Raw genomic sequence first — 23,426 nt, 5'->3', positions numbered from 1 at the left:
CAGACAAGAGCTATTGGCATGTCATGAGCCTGTCTCAGTTAGGAAGCTGAAACAAGTGACTGATAAATCATTACTTTTTATTGCAAGCCAGTGAGCAGTATTATCTGTGTTTTTAGGTCTTTAAATTAAAGAGCAAAGGTGTTGATGGCAGGTTTTGGTAAAAATAATCCCTCAGCATTTGATGATTTTGTTAGAGAACAGTGAAATGCAACTAATTGACTCACAGCTAGCTGCAAATAGTGGTTGCAAAGTCCTTTCAGGACAGGAGGAGAAGCAAAGCATTTTAAGGATAAACTGCTGCTTTGCTTATTTTATCAACATACAAGATATTTTAAGGCATGCTGCAGGTGCTCAGAAAGACAAAACCCATGTCCTTTTGTCCCAAATCATTGATGAAAAGTATTAAAGAACTGCTGTTTCTTATACAGAAGTAGTGATGCTTGCTAGCAAATAAATCTTTTTATTTTTGCAGTAAACATTAAATGTCATTGTTGGGAGAAGGATCTGAGTGGTCTGGACCATTCACAGAAATGCAGGAGGATGGATTTGGCTATATCTGAAACCATTTATAATTATGTCCCAGTCATGTAGAATGCTGAGCTTTCTTAGCTCTTGTAAATTCCAGTTCAGTGGAATGGCACTGTTGGATAACTGCTGGGCTATGAATAGTGGTTTACCTGGGCAGTGCTCATTGTCTGGCTGGTGACTGGTGGTGTGCAGAGAATCCCTGGGGCCAGTTCTGGGGCCCTTATTGTCCAACACCTTCATCTGGATAAGGGCACAGGGCATCCTCACCTTTGAACATGAGACTTAATTAAGAGGAATCATTTCCACAGTGAATGAGAGTTTCAGTTAAGGCAGATTTTGACAAGGTTGGGAATTGTGCCAGTGCAAATCTTAGGAATTTTAACAAGGAAAATGGCAAAGCTCAGCGCTTGGGGCAGAATAGCCCTATGAAGTTTTATAAATAGGAAGAAGGAGTTGATTGAGGAGCTGCATTTCTGAAGAGGAGATGGATGAGTTACAGTGAATGCCAAGTTGATTATGAGCCAGCAGCATGCTCTGACAAATAAGGAAAAACAGTATGATGGGTAAGATTAGAAGCAGCATGGCCAGCAGACTGAGGGAACTTATTGTCCCTTGAAAGGTGTACTGGGGAAAGCTATACTGGGAATTCCATGCGCGGTTTTGGGCTCCCTAGTTCAAAAAAGTCATGAAGAAACTGGAAAGGGCTTGGTGAAGTCTGCCAGGATAGTCCATTTGAGTTGGACTCTCAAATGTGACCTCTGAGTTCATATGGAAGGGGCTGGAAGTTGTGGCTTGGGAGATTTAGCTTGGACATAAAGAGAAAATCTACTGCGAGAGTAGTGCAGCATTGGTACAGATCATCCAGGGAGATGATGAATGTATGTCCTTTGAGGTTTTCAAGACTTGGCTAGGAAGAGCCACATCTGCCCTGCTGTACAGGTGGCAATAGTCTGGCTTTTTGAGGAGATGGTTGAATGAGATGATTGGCACGGCCCTTTCCAACCATTTTGGTGGCTCTGTGGTAGTTAATTTTGTTAATAAATAATTGTGGGAAAGTAGTTTAGTTTGGCAAAGAATGGAATTAGCACAAATGCCTGTGCATGTGTATGCACACATCCTTTGGGAGTACATAATCCTTTTTGTTTCTAGATACCAGCTTGAATTAAAAGAAGAACACATAGCCAGAACCAATAAAGTTACTGAAGATGAGAAAAAAAATAAAGGTAAGCATCTGTCTGAGATTGATAAAGTACCTGTTTATCTCTAGAGCTTTTACTGCCAAACCACTACTGTTTGTGAACAGTCCTGGTGTTCAGTGGTATAAGGGACAGAAGAGCCGTCAGCACAGGTAACATTCAACAAGTGACAGTTCAGCGACTTGTTCCTGTTCAGAATGCAGTGGGAATCATAAACTGCTGCTTTGCACAGAGGCTGCAAAGCATTCCTGGTTTTTCAGTGTCCCATTTCCTTTGGAAGTCCTACTGGCTCGTTCAGGCTTTAACTGAACTCTGGTACTGTACCCTGGCACAGTTGCCAGTTTCTACAACTTTTGTGCACAAAATGTTTAATTGGAGCTCATGGAAGAGAACAGAACAGATAACAGGGTTAGACTTTAAAGTTAGAGATGTGTAAGAAATGATACATCAGGCAGAGGAATTCGATTTACTTAATTCTAAATGTGTATATGCATATGTATACATTAGTATATACAGCATGATTTAGTCAATTTTGAAGGCATGTGTATGACATTCAGTCATGTTTATGTCTTAAATTAAATTGAATTTTGGGCTTAGCAGCTTAAAACTGTTTTCTGCTGATACAGTTTTTTACTGTAATACTCTACTAATTTTAATTCAGCATTTGTAATCCTCCCTGCAGAGAAAGCTATGCTTTTGCAAGAAGAAGCCATTGCTGTTAATTCAAAAAAGGAGGAACTCAAGCAAGCTGTATCACGCACCAAAGAACTTGAGGTAATTGTAAATATGAATTTAAAGAAGCCTGTTTCTAATTGGTGCAGTCCAGGTATGTTACAAATAAAAATGAAAATGTGAAATAAAAATAATTGTTGAGTAGTACAGCAGTTCATAAGCTTCTAAACTGTTCTTTGTCTGCAGCTGGACTTGGAGTCAGTGAAGGCCCAGGTTCTGTTGGTAAATAAACAGAATCAGTTGTTGACAGAAAAGCTGAAAGAGGTATCAGACTATCCTTTGCTAAAGGAGGAAAAATTGGAGCTCCAAGTGCAGAATAAACTACTTAGGCAACAGTTGGATGAGACTCGGAGTGAGAACCAGCATCTTCGAGACAGTCAGTGTGAATTATTTAGTTATTTTCTTGTTTATGTTTCTCTACAAGTATTTGTTTAGAAATAAATTTTCATTAAAATGCTTTCTTTGTATTATGTTTGCTAGTAGTTTGCATGAAGCTCAAGCTAGTGTTTGCATATAATTGAGCAGCCCTTGGCATAAGTATGTTTTCTTTTATATGTCTGTATGGGAGAAATTCTGAATTAAATGGTAGCTGTAATTTGGAAGGATATCCCTTTCACCCTCTGAAAAAAGCAGTGCAATATTTCTAACCATCGCATTAGTATGGTTAATAATGGTAAAAGAACATGGCATTATTATTGAAGTGCTTGCCTGACTACAGTAATAAATACAAAGTATTTCTAATGTGCATTTCAGATTACAGGAGTGTAGAGATGTATTGCAGTTATGTAAGATAAGGATATGTATTTTGCTTCTAGTGTAGGATAGTCTGGGTCTAGTTCTTAAAGGACTACACCAACAAGATTTTGGTCCTTTGTAAAAGGAAGAAGAAAAAGAGCGCCAAGCCTTGTTATGTTCCTAAAACCAAATCAACTTTACATGTTCACGGATTATTGTGTAGAAAAGTGCACACTTGTTATTCTTTGTCTGAGTGTCTGGTGTTTCCCTTTTGGGGCAGAGCTGTCCCAGCCCTCGGCCGAGTACCTGGCTTGCCAAGTGGAGCTGCGGAGAGTGGAGCATTCTAAGAAGCTGCTGCTGGATGAATTTGAAAGTCATAAGCAAATGTTGGAAAAACAGCTACAAAGTGAGGTAAATTATTATTTTGAAATTATTTGAATCTTTTCTTCTTCCTGTCATCTCTTTCACAATTACCCATCTGCCTGTGTGCCGTTTGGCGTGCAGTTACAAGGACTGTTTGTACTATGCTTATTTTTATGTATACAACTCCAAAGAAAACAAAGCATCACCACACCAAAAAACCAAACCAAAACAAACCCAACATTACCAAGTAAGTCTTACTGAGTCACCAAATTGTCAGTGCTGACTTTCAGTAGGATACTAGGTATATATGGTCTGACTGGACCTGAAAAACATTTAAAAACCAAGTATTCAACCAGTTGAGATTATTCTTCTTGTTTGAATTATGCTGGGTTTTGTTTTTTTCTTGATTTTCTATAGACTGAGCGTTGTGCCCAGTTAAAGGCCCAACTGTTAGACTCTGAAGCTACTGTCAGGAAGTTAAATGTGCTGGCTGAAGAACTGAAACTGCAAGTGAAGCAAACACAAGCAGGTTTGTATCTTACACCAGAGCAGTTCTTTATGAAGGACAAGTGTAAGAAGTTCCAGAAGCTTAAAAAAACTGCAGTTGTGTAGAACTAACACATCACCAGGCAGTAGATTTTAAAGTTTAAAATCAAAATCTATTTAAAGCCCAGTTTAGAAAGGAGACTCGATACAACCTCCTCTCAGAAAACAAGCCTATAGGAGGAAGGAAAATACTCCTTCCTGAGCATTTGCATATTTTTGTTGTCTGTTTTTCCTCAGTATAAGGACATTAATGTTTGCTGATAACATAAACAACATTTTCCAGCAGGCAACTTGTGTTTTAATATGTTTTGATTCTTGAATGTTCATAATAAAAATAATCAATTTGAAATTTTATTTTGTACCTCAGAATTTAAGTCTAACTCTTAAACAGATTTAGTCAAGTCTAATAACTTTTGCCTAAGTTATGCTTAACTTATCTCGTATTAGAAACAGGGGCACTTACATAAAGAATTCAGTCTGCTGAAGAAATGTTCTTTTAAAGATGTCTGTCAGTTTGTTAATATCAAGTATTATAAATAAAAGGGTTACTATGTGTATTTAATGTAAAAATATAGAATTCAATTCTGCAGTAATTACACATTACAAACAATATGTTGTCTCATAGTTCAGTATGTGCAATATTTTACATTTTATACTATTCACTAGACTTACATGTATATTTATGGTACACATATTGGTACAATTTGGAATTGGAAATTTGTTATATGAAACTAGTAAATATATATTTTAATTAAATGACTGAAAGTACTGTAGGAACTTCATTTTACATCAGAGTTAATGAAGTCATTGAAGAACCATTTGTGTAGAATAAAAACAATGTTGTAAATTTGCTGAAAGATACAGTATCATATTTGTCTTTTGGGCTTGTTGAAGCATGCAAGTCCCTGGAAGCAGACTGCCCCAAAACATTCAGTTTAACTGACAATTTTAGAGTACTTTTAATGAAAAACAAAACAAAACATTTTCTGTGTGCTGTGTTGTTTTTCTTCAAAATTATTTTTTGATTTAAATAAAGGGAAACTTTTAAGACCTGTGGCATGCCCTGTGTTCCTTAGACTTTACCAGCATGATTAGATATAATATGTCCAAAGTGGTAATGTTTTCATGTTTATGTATTTACTTAAACATAAGTATGTACTCTACAATGTTATTTTTTAAATTAACAGTGGTTTTACATGGAAGAATTATATATTTAAAAATATAATTTTGGTAATTTGCAGCTTTGAAGATGTAATAAAAATACATTTAAATCAATTTCAATTAAACTATTAAATTCTCAAAATGTAAGCCAGTTCCGTACAAGAATGATTTTGATCCAATTGGAATTTAAATGCCACGTTTTACTATTTCTGCTTTGCTGTGGGTCTCCCTCTCTCTCTTAGTGTTACTCATTTTCTCTTGCTACCATTTAGCTCTGGAGAATGAGGTATATCGCAACCCAAAGCCATCGCTCGTCGACCGCTCCGTCCTCGACTTCCTTGGGGACAGGCTGGTGCCCCACGACATTTACGTGGATGGCGCGTTCCCGAGGAAGCCGCTCCTGCCCGAGCTGGGGACGGCCAGCGCCGTGCCGGGGCCCGGCTGTCAGCTGCAGCCGCAGCCACGCAGCGCTTCCCCGGACTCTGACCTGGAGTGCATCGCACAGGCCCGGGCCAGGGTGAGGGAGCTGGAAAAGGAGGCCGAGTACTTGGAAGAAGCCTACAGGAATTACCAACACAGAGTCATGCTGAATGCAGCTGCAAGCAGAACACCAAGGAAGATGCAGCCTCCTGTAATTCTGCAGTGCCCTCTTAGTAGACACCCTTTGACTATCCAGCAGGAGCTGCTAGAGGATAATCCCAGCTGCCCACATTCCCCTCTGAGCAGTCCAAGAGGTGATGAACACATCAAAAGAACTGAGCAGGTCGATATCTTTAAAACTCCCTTCACGCCACCACACAGAGGAGCATCTTCAAGGCGCCTTTCTTCTACTCCCATTTCCAAACCGAAGAAAGACCTCAAGAACAAGAAAACTCCAAATGGTAAGTCACAATTGTTAATGGGGTGCAGTCATGGGTTTTACTTTTTTTCTTGAGCTCGGGAACAGAAAGATTTAGCAGTGTTAGTGTTTGACTTGTTATTTGCTAAGGTGCAGGAGAAATCAGGAGATGTAGTTTTGCAGGAGACAGAATAAACCAGCTGCTTGGAGTATTGCTTCTTCCTGGAAACAAGTACTGGGGAAGTATGTTGAGGGAAGTTAAACATGCTTTAGGGAGCTTCCAAGAGAAGACTACATGATATAAATCCCTACAGCTGTAACTTTAGGATATACAGAGTTTCATTCAAAACTTGCTATTAAGTGTAACTACTTCAGATGCTAGTTACAGGATGGCAGATCTCTTTTTTTCAATTGGATCTGTTCTTTGCTTAATGCTCTAAACTGACTGGTTCTGGAGAGGGGTAAGAATTAAATAATAAAGGAGTGCATTACCTGATGCAGGAGTTACAGAAATGGAGTGGTGTGGAGTGTAGGAAAATTGCTGCAGCTGGGTGATGGGATGTAAGGTTAGCTTCAATGCTAACTGTGCTGTTAGTAGGATTTGTCAGCTCCCACTTAGATTGCTTCCCCACTGAGATGTCACTTCTCTCTCGCGAGTCCTCTGAGGAGTGCTTTTATACTGGTGTATATATATTATTCTTTTCTGATAGAGATGGCTGAAGCACCAGGTGTTTTTGCTAGAGAACTCTTAAATCATTCTGGAAGCTTCTGTGGAACTTTTTGGTGTTGTTGGAAATACCAGTCTGAATAACTCAGGGTAAATTTAAAGAGGTAGAAGATACCATGCATGTGAGTCTGAGATTTGTTTTTTCCTTTAAGTGAGGTTAAGTGCGGTTAAGTGCAGCTCAGTTGTCAACACCTGTCTCTGGAGAAGGAAAGGAAGAAGTATGTCCTCTTCTAAAATACTTACAGTTGGCAGATCCAACAGCTGTTTTACTGCATAATCTGCAAGTGAAAGGATTATTCAGTTTTTGATTTTCCTTTAAATTAGCTCATGCATTTGACTGTTTTCCTTCCTAATTCCATGCACATTGAACCAATAATGCATGTATTGTACAACCAGCCTTGTCTGAGAAATAGTAGGACAAATAGCTAACACAAATTGTGGGATTTTTATTCTGCAGACATCAAGAGCTCATCCCTTACTTCTTCACAGCAGAGTGTCGACCAGGTTCTTTCTCCTATTTCAAAGCCATGTTTGCTTTCATCTTCTGAGTCTCTTCCCTCCTCACCATCCAGTCATGGTCAGAAAACCAGGTAACATTGTTTACAATGAAACATTTTTAACCTGCTTTTTAAAGAAACATTTATCTAATTGCTCACAGTGATAGCTGTTTTTACCAATCAAGCAAGCCATTGATTTTATAAGTGAAAACTTTTCTAAAGATGAATAAGAATTTCTATTTTAAATATCATGCCTCAAGTGGAACCTAGTTATAAAAAAACTGAAACACTTTGGTTTGCTCTGAGCAAAGGCTCTTTATTGTGTCTCTATTTTTCACATCTGTGACCTGACTGATGAGCTTTTGCTAATTGAAGCATTTGAATTTCTGCTTCCTGTTTGAGAATTTAAATCAAGGCAATCGTACATTCTCGCTTCATTCATTAACAAGCTGTAATGCTAAATTTATTACTTCTTTTCTCTCTCTGAAGAGCTTGTCCACGTGCCTGTTTTCAAAGTAGGATTTACCAGTCTCTTTTGCATGTGGGAATGGGATGGGTAGCACAAGTCTTCTCTTTTCTTGTTTTTTAAAGATCTTTTTAAGGTAAATTAATAACGTGTCAAAATTAGGCTGCATTAAAATGGCTCCTCTTTCGTCTCTGTATCTCCTATTTCCATGTCTAGGGTTCTTCTGTTCTTAATGTCCAGTGTTGCCTCCACTCTCCAAAACTAAGAATCCTGAATATGTGTCTTCAGAAGCAGCTCTAGGATTTAACTTTTAGTATTTTTTTCCTCAGAAGACACAGCTGTATTGTCCTGAACCTGCTAGCCATCATTCCTGATTTGATGGCTGAAGAAAGACAGCTTGTGCTGGGGCAGCTCTAGCAGGCATTTGTAGGCCTTTCTTATTTTGTTGTTATCAAGGTCTCAGCACACATTTAATGCAGAGAGGGTCTCTTATCTGGTTAGAATTTTGATAGAGCCTTTATGTTTTTGTCTTCAAAATGAGCTGTTGAGATATTTAGGTACTGTAAGGTCAGTTTCCTTTAAGTATTCCCTTGAGGCTGTGTCTCCTTTCCCTACCCATTCACATTTTCTGTGGTATGTCTCAGATTTTTTGTACTTCTCTGGCAGACCTTAAAAAGTGGAGGTTGAATGTTAACCTGCATGTTAATGTGATAGGGGGAAATGCTCTAATCCTGTGAGGGACTATACTTCTTTGAAGGATTTTGTAGACTTCATCCTGCTTGAAGAGTGAACAGTATGAACAAGTTGTGTTGCAGAGGACAGACCTGGGTCTGGGAAGGCAGCTATAGTTTGTTGTTGCTTTCTTGGGTTTCTTATGACAAAGCAAGGGTATAAGGTCCCAAAAATTGTCTTGAACTTGCTGCTTTCCCAAGACTTTCTCAAAGGAAACACATTCTTTTGTTGCGTATTTTCTAATTTCATGTGCCTTGGACTGTTTTCTGTTACATGAAATATTTGAGAAATGCATGTGTGGGCTTTTCCAGTTACTTACTCTTATTATTAGGCAAATGCCACATCACTGATGTGTATTGTGGGATTAGTTTATGACCTGTAGATTTTAAGTGGCAATGGGAACTTCTTTGAAAAGGCAAGAAAAGCGAATATGAGGCTGTAACATCTGTGACAAGAAGACTAGAGTGATAAGGCAGATAATTACCTAATAATCTGCCTTCAAATTTTTGTTTGTTTGGTTGTTTGTTTAGGCCAGAGAAACCAGTTGAGGGTTATTACTGAGGCAGTGGGTTCTCTGTCTTTCTAGCAGTGTTGCAGGACACAGTATTGAAGAAAGTGACAAGCGTGTCCTTGAACTTCGCACCCTTAAGAATTATTTAGCGCTTAACCACTTCTGTGAAGGAAAGACTCAAGGCATGGAGTAGATTTCCAAAACTTAAAATTTCATTTACTCTGTCCTATTTAATTTACAGGGTATTTTTCCCCACTGACATCACTGAACTGTCTTTCTGGCAATGCAGATTTATTTGTCTGTGCCCAGATTCACTTTTTCCTTATGAACAACTCTCATTGTTGGGGGTATGTTTTGTATTGTTTGTATTGTTTGTTCTCCACTTTTGCCCCATGGAAGACATGTATTCCTTAGAAACTGTAAGCACAAACAGGCTGTGATGAAGAGCACCAGCTGGTGTGAAGTAAGCTCCTTTATGAATTGCTCATGCTGAATTTCATTAGTGACCTGCACTCCTTTTGCTGTTCTGGTTCTGGTCAGAGTTTAGTAGCTGGGTCACGTGGGAGACATTGTTCTTTCACATTATCTTTCTGATGAGATAAATGGGGATTTAGAATGAGGGCACTAACCCCATTTTGCTAGAACCCAGATTTTCACCCCTGCATCTCTTGTTTTGCCAGACATCTAATCCTAATACGTTTCAAACACATCTGTTAAGATGACATCAAAATGGGAATTAAACTGTAACACAAAGCTTAAAAAGGCAAATTTCTTAATTTCAGTTGACAGTCACAATTCATTGTATTTCTCCTTTATGTTTTTTCTTCCTCGTTTTATTTTGTTTTCATGTAATGAAACTATGTGACGTAGACCTTGGGGAAAGGCTGAAAGGTAATGGAGTGGACTTTTGGTAGAAGTTAGAGAACTGGATTGAAATACATTAAATTTGAGTCAGAAAGTTTCATGGATTTTATGTTTGGTTTAGTCTGTTGCTTAGCATGTGAGTGAATTTCAGATGGCTATTTACTTAGAAGTTTGGCATTTATATTTATTAACTTATTTATATTCTTATCTTTTTCAGACTTCAGAGTCAACAAACAGATAAACAGGATCTCAGTGATTTCCACAAACCAGAGAAACTAAGGTATGAGGATCTTGAAGAACACATTTATACTCTTGAAGGTAAGTTTTAGTGCATTTCAGACAATTTGTTTAACACCTTAGGGCTTAATAGTCTTCATAGTTTTAAGACTGTAGTTAGACAGAAAAATTTCGGACTGATTTTGGAATTAGGGAAAACAAATGTCTCAGATGATGAGATATTTTCTTCATTCTTGCATCTTTAGGTAAGTGTATATAGTAATAAGCAGACATTAAATTGAGTTGATTCTGACATTTGTAACATAAATTTGTTCAGAAATCTTGCATAACCTTGTTCTGATTAATGCTGTAGGTCTGACGGTTGCTTTGGAATGTTTTAAACTGGTGTAAATTTTTTTTAAACAGAAAAGTGTATTAGTATGTGAACTAAATTGAGGCATTATTATATTTGCTGCATAAATTAGAACCAGGTTATAAGTCTAAAGATAGGTTTCTGTAGCTATTACATGCACTCTTGATTTTTCCTTCCGTAACTGACGCTTAAACAGTAGTATGAATTAGAAGTTGCTTTAGGTTGCATGTAAATGTGGGAAGAAAGAACTCTTGCAGTTATGCTGTCATCAGTCAGCATCTCTGAGTAGTTTTGGAACGTGTGGTTCAGTTACTGAAACCTAAATTTTGTCTTAACTTTTTTTTCTCTGAGGTCAGTATTTCATTTATTTGCATTTCTTCTCTCTGTTGATTGCAAGCTATAAAATGTTTCCTTCTCTCTGTATGCTGCAGGGTCAGTTTTCAAAAATCTTTGGTGTAACTAAGGTAGTGTAGAAAGAAGAGGGTAAACAAACTTGATGTCCTTTATAGCCATTTGTGTATGGAGTGAGAAATAGAAGCAGTTACTGGCCTTGCTTAGTTTTGAGTGACATCCTAATGTTGAACCTTAGCAGCCTTATCTCCCATGAAATTGTGGGTTTAACGTAGATGAAGCTGTCAATGAGGAAGATGTGAACAGCCAGCTAACCTTTCCTATTTCCAGATTTCATGAGGTCTGTCAAGTCCTGAGGCTCGGTGGACGTGTGGCGTTGTGTGGTGTAACTAAACTCATAGGTGGTGAAGAGATTGTGGTTGTTGTCTGGGAGAGTTAGGGGTATTTTCTTTGGAACCAGTGATTCTATGTGGTGTGAGCGTTTTCTTGGGTCCCAGACTGGCTTATTCTTTTGGTTGTGGTTAGGTCATATGGAAGATGGAGTGGAGGCCTTGCTCACTCTCCTGACCCTGTGAGAATATGGCTTTCAGTATTCTAAAAGCAAGCAACCAAAAAAGATGTTTGTTTAAATAGCAGATGTGCTGATAGTGTTTTGTGATAACTGGCAGAGTATAATGCCTCATCTGTGCATTTCTCTGTGAAGCTTTACTCATTACTCAGCTGGTTTTATTTATCTCATTTATTTCTTTTATAAGCTTTAAATGCATTATTTGAAAGTGAACCAAGCCTATAGCCACTAATGGTTTCTACTCATCTCACATTTAAATTAGACTTATATTTATTTGTTTAATTTTGTATGGGAGACCTTTGGGAATACATTACATATTTCACTTCTATTTTATTACATGTGACAGCAGACTGACATTTTCTTGGCAATTAGGGCTGAGTAGATGCTGTGCCCAGGTAAGGTACTAATGAATCATTTGGTGGTGTGTGGTGGTCAGTAATTTTGAGTTCACATATGCTGATGATTTCTCTATCAACAGTACTTCAGCTGGGTGAGCCTGCATCAAAAGACAATCTCAGTATGTAGGAGGAAATCAGATTGGTTGAAAAGGGGAGGAGGTGGCTCAGGAGAAATTGCAGGGAGATGTGGGTAAGAAAGTAAAATCTAAGAAGTAAATATAGAAAAAGATACAGTGAAGGATGAAGTTGACAACAGTAAAAAATACAGTGACTTAAAGGAGATACCAGAAAATATGGAAGTCTTTTAGTCCTACTGTGAGTGAGTTCTAGAAAGAAAAGATTAACAGATTATCTTGGCAGCAACTGTTTCTGGATGATGTGCTTGTCTTAAGGGAATAATGCATCTCTTGTTGTCCACCCTTAAAAAGGGAGTGAAAGTATACAGTTACCTTTTTTCTCCTTTGCAGAGTAGTTAATTTAAGAGGTTTTTTTACTATTAATGCTTCTGATTTGGGTTTCTTTGTTTGTTTATGTTGTTAGCAGTCATTTTGAAGTTAGAAGTAATATTTAACCAGGCCAAACTTATGAAAGGAATTTTTTTTTAAAATTTAAATACACCTGATGCTTCTTGGTGCCTCATATGGAAATAATGTTGTTGATAGCTTTATAATTAAGAGAGAGCAACAAAACAGAATAGATTTTCTTTTGAGTGTGATAGCCCATTATTTTGGTCTTACAAAACACCCCATATATAGAATTTATTTTCCTAGGGGAATCTGGTAGGAATTTCTCTTGCTTTGGTAAAAAACTGAAAACATTCTCCTAACTTAGAATGACAGCTTGACAGAAATTTTCTGTTATGCTTTCATCTACAGTTCCTTTAAAAGAGTTTTAATTTAAAGAAATTGAAACCATTCAGAGAGAGAGAGACTGATCAGTTTGGTTGACTTGGATTTTTTCATGTCAAATATTTCAGTTTTATTATTATGTGAAAAAGAAAAAAGCTTGAGACATTGCTAGTATATGAAGGATGAAAATTGATGTTTTCTAAAGCTTTACCCAAAACCTAAAGAGATATATGGAGTATCTGTGCTATGTTACACAATGTTCTTGAGAAAATAGTCCTGTGTATTTCAGGTTGGCTATCTAGAGGTAATGGCCACATCTTGTTTTATCACTTTTTTTCTGTCTCCCATCAAATGAGACAATAGCAGTCTGCATATTTGCAAATAAGTAATTTAAAAGCAGTTGAATATCACAGCAATCATCAAAGAGGAAGGACAGTAATTGTGTTTTTGTGAATTCAGAGCCACAGGGAAAAGGTAGTATAATGTAGAATATCTGAATTAGCAGCATCCATCCTCTGCACTGAAGAAGGCAAGGACCCCATTAAAGAGTGTGTGACCAAACAGTTAAAGATTATTTTTATATGCATAAAAACGATGAGCTGATCTTGGATATACAATTTTGCTGTAACTTGTATCTTGATTATGTAAAGAAATGAAAACATCTTGGGTTTCTGTTGTATATTTCTACAGTTTTGGCTTTATAAACAGATGTGTTCCAATAGCTAATTTCAAAACTAACAATTCTGTAATTAAGGAAAAGCAAGTACAGCCTATGATAATTCTCAGGGAGATGATCGAGTTGAAGGGAAAATGCTCAATTAGTACTGATATTTTTGTGTTCTAATTTAGCCATTCCCACACTCTCTGTCCATTGCTGTGCTCCACTTTTGCAATTACAAAATAATGAAGCTATTGTTCAAATTTCTTCTCCAGATCAGGGGGGCATACCAGAGGAGTGTGAAAGTGATGTGTTGCAGCCATCTGGGGACATTGTCGATGGAAACTGTGTCACAGCCCCTGTGCCAGCAACAGCCACTTCACTGCAAGACTTAAGTGAGTTCTCAGCTCAGACACAAAAGAAAGTACCCTTTTTAAATGTCAAATGTATAACACAGAAAGCCAAATATTTAAGAGTCTGTAGGTATGTAGGCTGGTGTAGTTGAAAAATTGTCCAGAAAGTGCCATTTCTGTAATAAAGAGAAAGGAGTGTTTTCCTTTGCTTTTCTGTTTGAGGATGACATTTTTCATCCTAGTTTTAGTTAAATTTGCTTTTAATTTAAACATTCTTGCCACCCATCCTACCCCCCCATCCAGCCTCTTGTGAGATGATTATTTTTTTCTTTAGGATAATTATTAAATATAATTTCTGCTCTTGATAGGAATGAGACATTAAATGTTTTGAAGTATTTTATGTACTGTTTGTCTGGATTTTTAAAAATTTATTCTTGACTCTGTTGTTGAACTGTATTGTTAAAACAATTAAAACATTAATTAAACATTAACATAACGTTAACAATTAAAAGCATTAAAGCAATGCAGTTTAAATTCTTTGGCTAGATGAGAATAATATCTCATATATAGTCAGCATATGCTGCTATTCTAATTGTTCTAGATGGAAACATTATGATTCTTTTTATTTAGAGAAGGGCTTTCTAGCTTCTCGTGATTCCCACTCCTTAGTTTGCCCATCTCATTGCTATCTAATGCTGTTCTATGTAGACAGCTTTTTAAATACATTGGTCATATCAGCAGTGTGTCCTGCAATAATTTTCCAAGGGGTTTTAAATACTTTGCTTTATAAATATAAAGAATTGTATCCAACCACATTGCAGAGGGGGAGAAAATACAGTAACATGGACTTTGGGATAATAAAGGTTTGTTTTATAAGAATGCCCACGAAAGGAATGAGAAGTGCACAGATCTGTCAAATCTCTGGCCTGTACTTTGGCTCTACTCCTTAACTCTTGGTGAGTCATTTATCAGATGAAAAAATGTTTAGAGGTGGGAAAACACATTACCCCATACCCAAGAATAAGTTTGGTGTATGTACAAACAATATATGCAGTTGGTTTTCATTTGCTGTTAATGTTATACAGCAACCTGGTACTGATTTGTATGCTCTTGTAGTGATTACTGAACTACATAAATCTAATTACAGATGTTGAAATAATTTTTCACAGCAGTGCTGGATCAAAGGCAGACTGAAGAACAGAACAGAGAAGATGAGAAAAACTTAGAAGAAGAAAGGAAAGCAGGAGAAGAAAGGAAAGAGAAAGAACAACAGGAAGCTTTGGAAAACGAGCAAAAAGAAGTGGAAAAGCTTAACGAAGAGGTGGTAATTCAATCTCTGACAGTAATGCAGCTTTGTAGTGGCTTGCATTTTAGGATTGTTGTATGTGTAATTTGGTTAAAAATAGATTTTTATTCTGTGAAGTGAAAGTAGTAGAGGCTAAGTTATTTTATGTACTTGTGTGATTAACCAGAGTTTCACTAGAGTGTCTCCTTATGCCAAGTGACGTTTTCACTAGAAACAGATGCCTTTCCTTCCCTGCCTCATATAACTGGAAGCTACAATTTCATGGCCACTGTCACCATGCTGTTGGAACAAGCTGAACATTTGCTGTCTCTGTGGTGTGGCCACTGCAGGTGGGGACACCACCAGAATATGTTCGCGTCCATCTGTCAGGGCTTCCAGGGTACTCAGGGAAGCAAAGGGTATAAGGAGACCTTGAGTGTTAAAGCCCTTTGAGCTTAAACACTTAGTGTTTAGTGTTCTGGATTTTTAGGTCCTGTTTAATACTGTTTAGACTGGTGTGTTTTACTGAGTTTAACGTGAAATTTTGCATGTATTGCAGGTAGTAAGGTATAAATGTATTTTTCTAATCAGTATTTATTTTTATTTTTGTTTCTTAAAGTATATCCAAGACTCAATGAAAATAGACGAAGAAATTGAAGATAAAGAGGGAGTAAAATCTGAGCATAGTAACACTGCTGCTGAAAATAATGTCAAGGATCCTCCTTCCAATCCATTAGAAAAATACATGAGAATAATTCAGCAGAGCAGAGAGCAGGAACTGGCAAAAAAGGTGATTATTCTCAAAACACAGTCCCAAAAATATTGACCAAATTTGTGTCTTGCTAGGCATGCTTAGAATGGAAACAATATTCACATATAATTTTTCCTTCATTTATAAACTTTATGTAACAACCTGCAGAGCAGAATGTTTGGATTTGTTTTGGAAAAGTGTGATGATCCAAAAGAAAAAACACAGAAAACTTTGTTCTTTAAGGGTCGCTGGTATCCTCTGGGGGGGGGGGGGGTCGTTAGTTTGTTTTTTAAGGTACTAGGACAGTATTTAAAAGTCCTAAGTTTTTAGCTTAAACTGTGTTTAAATAGTTTGAACCTACACATGTCAGGCTGTGTTCCTCTAACACAACAGAATTTATTCTGGCAAAATGGAAAATTGGACTTTTAAAGAAGAGGTATGGGTGGACATTACTTCAGTGACAGAATGCAGGTTGTGTTTCTTCAGACATGATCCCAATCTAAATTTCCAAAGTGTTACTATTCTAGATCCAGTGTAGCATTTGTAAAAATAGGGTTGGTCCTTCTGAAGATTTTTATTTTCAGTTATGAGCCTTAAAAATCCAGATACTATTATTAGGTCACTTTGACATTAGAACTGGTTATTTTCCTCTTGGCTACCAGGATTCAAAAAAAGAAGAAATAAGAGAAGGGTCACCTTCAGAAGGACTTCTATCTACTGAAAACGATGACAGGTAAGGCTCATGTATTAATCACTTCTAGTACTCCATATTAACAAATAATAATAGTAATAACTCTAATATATAGTTGTAATAGATTTAGTATGAATGTTAAGAGACATCTGCCTCCTTAGAAACCAAAACAAATTATTCATCAAAAGCAATCGTGTCAGAAAAATTGAGGATCCTTCCAATTCTTGTACATGCAAGTTAAGCACTGTACGTAACTCACATCTGAGAGCTGCACTTTATGATCTGTATCACTCACAACTTTTTATCTGCAACTCAGCAGCATCCAACTTCCTTCACAGAGAGCTGGAGTTTGAGGGATTGTTCTTGGGTGATGACACCCTGGGTGAAGGTTTGTCTGTGCTGCACCTCACCCACAGTCTGTTCCTAGCTTTGATTTTTCAATAGCATTGTGGACTTTTAAGACACTTTATTCAGGGATTTTGTCTGCCTGCCTGAGTTACAACCACCCAGGCATTTCCTCTGGTTCTCTCTAGGCATTGATAAATACATATGTGTGTTTAAGTTGCTTACAAGAGAAAAACCAAACAATCCTCCTCCAAATCTTTCAGTTTATTCCAAGATGTAGAATTGAAAATAAGCAAAAAATGTGAAGCAGTTAGGAAAAAATCCCCATAAAGGCTCACTATAACTACATAGTAATGATTGACTATTATCTGTGCTGTTAAACATAACAGACCCTACCCTGCTGCTCCTGAATTGGCACCAGCTGTGTTGTTTTAACTTGGTGAGCACTATAGAAGATCTGCTTTTTGAGGTATAGGTGATGGCTTTCATTTAATGAAGGCCCAAATCCTCCTCCTGTAGGGTTGGTTTTGTTGCCAGCAGTTCACTGAAACAGCAAGAGAATTGCAGCAAAGGCAGACTCTTAACTTCTGTTTTAAAATGAATATTAAGATTTTAAGATAAACTGCATTGGACTCATACCACTTTATTTTCCTCCCTCCTATAATCAATATAGCATTGCAGACATTTCTCATGGAGACCTGGATGAAAGCTTCTGGTGAACAATAGCTACTGATTTTTAAATTATTGTTACTATTATGAGAAAGATGTTTTTAAAGTAGTTTTGTGCCTTTAATAAATGTTAGGCACCAACACTGCAGGCTGTGTAATTATAAATTAATAAAGTGGATTTTGATCTGTTTCATCTCTTCAGTCATTCATTTCAAACAGGGAGTCCTGATGTGTTTGTTACTAATCCAGAAGGAAGCCCTTGGCTGGGGTGAGAGAAAGAAAAAAGCAGGGAACAGAAACTGATCAGTGTATTTGGGTAGATTTGTGTTGGCACTGAATTCCTCTAAACTTTGTCAACTTTGCCAACCCCCGCCCCCCCCAACCCCTTCTCCAAATGGTTCAAAGTGTGTATGAAAGGAACAAAAAATTCCCTCATCACCTGCTTTTGAAGGTGTCCTGTGGAGGCACTTGGCTCACACAACTTCAGAGCATTGAGTGTGACAGACCCAAAATAAGGTGTCCCTTCTGCTGCACAGCAGGGGCAGGAGCCACTTTCAAAAGCAACTCCTCTCGTGCATTATCTTGTTGTTATTAACCAGCCCAGAATGGAGAGATTAAAATAAAAATGCTATTTAACTCATCTTTATTTAAGCTTTGTATTTTGTAGGTAGATTATAGGCAAGATCATTAAACTTTATTTACAGTATAAAATACAGTAGTTTTTATCAGTGAAGTAATTTTAGGTGGCAGCATATATTACAACTTGCACTGCATTTGAGGCTGCTCATCCTGACCTAACTACAAGAACATGAAGCCAAGTTTGACAGAATTTAGGGGCAAAAAACCAAAGTTCTGTCTTAAATTTGCTGGATGTTTAAGCACAATGTACCAAAACTGTGACAGACACAAACTTTGCTTTTTGAGATGGAGCTAAAATGTGATGTGTTGGTTACTCTGGTTTTGCATGCTGCTTAATTTGCTGTTGCAGCCACTCTGGCCTTTACAGAATTTCTGAGTGACTGCTCCAGTTGGATGTTGGGAAGGGGTAGTGCTTGTTGCATTATGCTGGCCTACCACAGTGGAACAACTACCACTACTGCATGCTGCACACAACTGCTGCTGCAGCTGCACCTGCAGAGCAGCCCTGCCCCATGCAGGAGAGCAGGGAACTCTGGAACAGAACATGTTTCACCTCAGATAGAGACATAAAGCCTAGAGATGCACTGCCGTGGAGCAGCTGTAGGTCTGGGTTCAAATAAGCATACACAAGTGTTGTCTATTATCTACAAATATTTATTTTAACACTTGGATGTAACTACAGGAAGCCCTTGGCACTGATAGAAAATATTGATTCACTGTTAGGTTACAAAAATTTATACATAGCAAAATTTAATGCTCTTTACATAAAAATATTAGACTACTTAAACAAAACTTCAAAAACTCCCAGTAATAGCTACACTGAATTAGAAAAGAATTAGGCTTTAAGACACTGCCTCCATTATTACCCTTATGCAAACACTGGGCTAGAACATCACCTGCATTGCTGTAGAAATGTCTCCTTCATGCAACAGGTAAGAACATACACTAGGCTATTTTGTCATATTTGCTCTACATCAATCAACTTTGCCCCTTTTTTGAAACTGTCAAATTAGACTTCAATAGTTAACAAAAGAAATTATATTTGAAGTTAATACCCCACAAAAAATGCCTTTTCTCTTAATACTGATTTGAAGGAATTTGTGCTTCCTTTGATGTATATTCAGCAAACAGTCAAAACTACCAAACCACACATCAGCTTAGCAGGGGTATGACTTGAATATTTAATTTTTTCAAATGAATGATGTATTTTTACTTTTCCCCCCCAGCATTTATATATATATATATATATATATATCATATAGAACAAACACCAAATATACCATCACTAATACTCAAGATATCACTGAATGCTTCTGAAAAAAAATATTAATTAGAAGGCAGACTTCTATGGGAAATGAGTTTAAAATGGCACCAGTTTGTTTGTTTTTTTTTTCTGAACACCACGTTTTCTTAGTGTGCTAATTAATTTGTAAAAAGGAAAACACGTAAGCACTGACTATAAATTTGCTAAGCACCAAGATAGAGAAAGGTGGACATCCTGTATTATTTTTATGGCTGCAAATTTTATTGTTTGTGTAAAACTCTGCAAACTTTCTCATCCGCTCATTTGGAATTGTCAGATCAGTGTCATTTTAATAAGGTAACACTTTCACTTACTTAAAATGTAGGATAATGGTCTCCCGCCACTATATAAATGCTACAACATTTATAGAAAATAAATATTAAGGCAAAGCTGACATTTATTTTCAAAGAAGGGGATCATTATCCAGATCCAGGGATCTACATTCCATTAAATAGTTAATAAAAAGATTAGAACTTGGGAGATCTCCTCGACCCTCAGGTGAGCACAGGGATGTGACAGCTTCATCGTGGCAGCGTGTGGCACAGCAGTGGAGCTGCTCCCATGGCCCCAGTGTGGGGTATTCCCAAACAGCCCCCCTGCAACCTGGGAGGTGCTGCAGCTGTGCCATCACACACACACACACACACACACACACGAGCTCCTCTCAGAAATCCCAGCTGGGCACGGGTTCCTTTGGGAGGTGCTCAATCACACACCATGCACATGCCTGAGGATTGCACAGATCTACTGCCTGCTCAGCTGGGGCACCTGCCACCGTTTTGTGCAGGGCGTCATGCTCTAGAACAAGTCAAATACTAAATACCAAGTCTCAAAGAAGAATAATTTGGTCACTTGTTGTAAAGTGTTGCCTTTTAAAATGCCTGGAATAAACCCTCCATTCTCTTTTAGAAAGGATGGAAGATTACCAATGGGACGATTTCCCTAAAAAAGTTTTCCAGGAGCTGGAATGTGAAGCTTTTACACTTCTCTCTAATTTTGTTTGCTAGACACACATCTGTACTGCAGAGCAGCTATTTGCTGATTTGTCAGAGCTACAGAACTCTTCTGCTGAATTATTGTGGCAAACATTTATGTGTAAGAATTGAGTTGCTCTTTTGATCGAGACTGGATATCCTGAAGCTCCTGCTCTTCTTTTGCTTTGATATCTTGGTAGGCCTGCATTTTGCTTGCATCCTTTAAGTAGGCCCAGTTAGAAGACAGTATCATGAGGAAGTGGATCTGGAAGAGAAGGGTGAGCATGATGGCGAGTGAGCATGTCAAGAGGCAAAGCAAGCTGCTAGTCAGATTAATAGACGCTCTTTAAAATAACAACCAAAAAAACCAGTTATTCTACGTTAATAAGCATTCTGTTATTAAAACAAGCACAGAGGCTGTTTTTCAATGATCTCTAGAATTTGGCATGCTAATAATTCAGTTGGTTATTCACAATTTAGAGAAAGTTAGTACAACAATATTAAAATGAGCTACAGAGTTGTACAGGTCAAGTAAAATGCAGAATGGGGGGAAGCAGGAAAACAGTTTTGTATATGGCAATATATGGAATCTGTAAACTACGAGGTGCTCAGAAGAAGAACTGCTCTCTAAGGTCGTGGTGTTTATGCATATCCAAGCCCAGAGGCCGGCAGGTCTTTTCCCCCAACAAGCAGATGAGAATTCCACCCTCCCCCTGGAAGAAAACCTGAAACTGTGAACAGTTTTATTTACGCGAACAAGGCTACATTAACACATCGAAAAATTAAACATCAAAACATGAGTCCAAAACTAAGCAAAAGCATGCAATGTTTGGGTTAAGAAGTCTTAATCCTGTATTTTTATAGCTACATTTTAAACTTCCATTGTCCAACCTCAGGTGAAGAGTTGTATATAGCAAATGGTTCTCTTTTTAAAATTATTATGTATTTGTGTTTCTAGTTCGTGCATTCGTCTCTTGCCAACTTCTTTTGCCCATACTTCATGCAAAAACATCTACATCTGAAAACATTGATTTGCTTATCCTTCTTTTTACCCCCAACACTGTGAAAAGGTCCCTGTGATCTATGCATGGTTTTGCTTCCTGTGCAGTCATACTTACATTTTTGAGATCTGGCTACTGAGAAATCAGTTACTAAAGTGCAGCCATACAAGAGCAGAAGCTATTTATACGCTGTTTCTTATTAGTTCAGGGTCCAAAAGAAAAAAATGTGATTGTTTTACGCAGAGCTAAGACAAGTATTTATTTTCTTAGAGAAAGAGTATCATTTGGCATGCACTTAAGAGTAAGAGAAAATAATTGATTTCATCATCCATGGAATCACTTGGAAATACAAGCAAATTAATTCATAATACCTGACCTCTGCCAACATAGACTGGCACTACTTTATTATTCCTTTTCTTTCACACCATGTATATCTTGCTTAGGGGCATTTGTATTTGGTGTTCATGGCGAAGAATAAATTAATGCATCTGACCCTGAACTGTTCCAGTATTTGTTTGAGATGACTGTTAGAAATCAAGTGGAGACCTGAAGTGAAAACATCCCCTTTTCAGAAGGATGCTTTATAAACACCCTTACAGTAACTGAATCCTCTCAACATGAAAAAATAGCCAGATCTCATCCACATCATAGTTCATATACAAGAAGTCATTTCATTAATCTGATAAGCTAAACGATGCTTACTGAAGCTATTTACAATTACTGTAACAAAATTCAAAAAGCTAGACTTTTAGTCTAGGGTGTCAGTGGTATTTCAAGCTACGCAATGCAGCTTTTTACTGGGCTTATACAATTTAGAATTTAGTGCAGCAATCTTCCCGACTCTTAAACTTCAAAACAGCATAGTTATATGTAGTAGCCATCATGTAGATCAGCTGGTGGAAGAGAACAAAATACAGGAGAGTAAGATACAACAAGGTGACGGCTCAAGCCCACTTGGGCAACTCTCGATACTTTTACAACAGATGTTACTCTGAGCTCCTTCCAGGGTGAAGATGCAAATAAATAACCTGCCATTTCTCTGGGGAGGATAACCCAGTACAAGCCCTAAGGCCATTTTTCAGCCAGTAGTGAGCATTACACCAGGACTTGGCTGGCACAAGGTTAGAAGCTGGCCACTAAAGGAAGCGTTAGACATAGGAACAAGTCATCTTGTTAACGTCCCTTTTCCCCGCCGCTACCTGGAACGGGCACTGCAGGGTTGGACCAGTCAATCTGCCTGGCTCCAGGCAAAGGAAACCAAGAGGTTATAAGCAGCTGATCAAATAAACTACAAAAATGAAAATAAATAGTGGAAATAAAAGCAGAAATAGTGCATAGAAGTAGGATTTTGAAAGGACATGCAAATAATTTTTTCCTATATATGGGGGAGGTGGGTTAAGATGACTTCCTAAAGCAAAAGTTGGGGACCTGCTGACTTATGATGACCAAACCATAGCAGCAAATAATGGTGATTATAGCTCACCCCCCTTCATGTCTATTATTATTGTCTATCATGTCTATTATATTATCAATATATACAAAATTTAATCTTAAAGCATCTTAAGCCTAAAATGAACAATTTAATTATAAAACAACAAAAAGTACTACCCACCAATGCTATGACAGTGGCACCAGCTCCAGCACAAGCCACAATGAACAGGTGATAAGACATGTAGAACTAGAGAAAAAAACATGTTAAAAAACATGTTAAAAACATTGAAGTAATCCATTAGGAATAGTATAAAATGCATTTCACGTGTTTTACAGAATAAGGATAATAAAACCATTTTTGTAGCATGGTAGCAAAGCTTTAGAAAATAAAAATGTGAAAATAATTTTCTTTTTTTTTTTTTTGGATGATGTAATAATTCATTGTTACAGTTAAAGCAATCTCTTTATATTACTAGCATGAGTTCTGTCCAAAAACTTTCATCTAGTATTTATTACATGGTGCCCAAGTGACTTGTAGGCAAAAGCTGCACACAGGTTATACTTCTGTACCTCATTCGTGTTGCAGATGTTCTCTAAAATTGGACCACAGGCTTTGCCAGGTACAGCATTCCAAGGGATAATACCTGAAACACCACAGAAAAGAAACCACTAATTT

At 37.5% G+C, this 23,426-nt stretch overlaps 2 protein-coding genes across 10 annotated transcripts in view; one reads left to right on the top strand and one right to left on the bottom strand.

Moving 5' to 3' along the window:
- OFD1 (OFD1 centriole and centriolar satellite protein) overlaps positions 1–17,595 on the top strand; it is a 29,158-nt gene extending 11,563 nt beyond the window's left edge. For 3 of the 4 annotated variants that reach the window (XM_053970400.1, XM_053970401.1, XM_053970403.1), the window contains 13 exons: positions 1,678–1,751; positions 2,407–2,498; positions 2,643–2,832; positions 3,472–3,602; positions 3,972–4,083; positions 5,534–6,142; positions 7,284–7,416; positions 10,114–10,214; positions 13,584–13,703; positions 14,831–14,982; positions 15,566–15,736; positions 16,360–16,430; positions 17,407–17,595. In XM_053970400.1, coding sequence (XP_053826375.1) covers positions 1,678–1,751; positions 2,407–2,498; positions 2,643–2,832; positions 3,472–3,602; positions 3,972–4,083; positions 5,534–6,142; positions 7,284–7,416; positions 10,114–10,214; positions 13,584–13,703; positions 14,831–14,982; positions 15,566–15,736; positions 16,360–16,430; positions 17,407–17,452 — 2,002 coding nt within the window. In that variant the 3' untranslated portion in view covers positions 17,453–17,595. The remainder of the gene's footprint in view (positions 1–1,677; positions 1,752–2,406; positions 2,499–2,642; positions 2,833–3,471; positions 3,603–3,971; positions 4,084–5,533; positions 6,143–7,283; positions 7,417–10,113; positions 10,215–13,583; positions 13,704–14,830; positions 14,983–15,565; positions 15,737–16,359; positions 16,431–17,406) is intronic. The other variant, XM_053970402.1, reaches the window with a different exon arrangement.
- Positions 17,596–18,028: 433 nt separating this feature from the next.
- Positions 18,029–23,426, bottom strand: part of GPM6B (glycoprotein M6B) — a 106,854-nt gene continuing 101,456 nt past the window's right edge. For 4 of the 6 annotated variants that reach the window (XM_053970406.1, XM_053970405.1, XM_053970409.1 and 1 more), the window contains 3 exons: positions 23,321–23,394; positions 22,932–22,997; positions 18,029–20,583 (listed from right to left, as the gene is read on the bottom strand). In XM_053970406.1, coding sequence (XP_053826381.1) covers positions 20,434–20,583; positions 22,932–22,997; positions 23,321–23,394 — 290 coding nt within the window. In that variant the 3' untranslated portion in view covers positions 18,029–20,433. Of the gene's footprint in view, positions 20,584–21,044; positions 22,213–22,931; positions 22,998–23,320; positions 23,395–23,426 lie in introns of those variants that run through there. The other 2 variants (XM_053970410.1, XM_053970407.1) reach the window with 1 other exon arrangement.

Source organism: Vidua macroura, chromosome 2 (assembly GCF_024509145.1).
Source record: "Vidua macroura isolate BioBank_ID:100142 chromosome 2, ASM2450914v1, whole genome shotgun sequence".
NCBI classification, from domain to species: Eukaryota; Metazoa; Chordata; class Aves; order Passeriformes; family Viduidae; genus Vidua; species Vidua macroura.
This window is presented reverse-complemented; position numbering and strand designations above follow the sequence as displayed.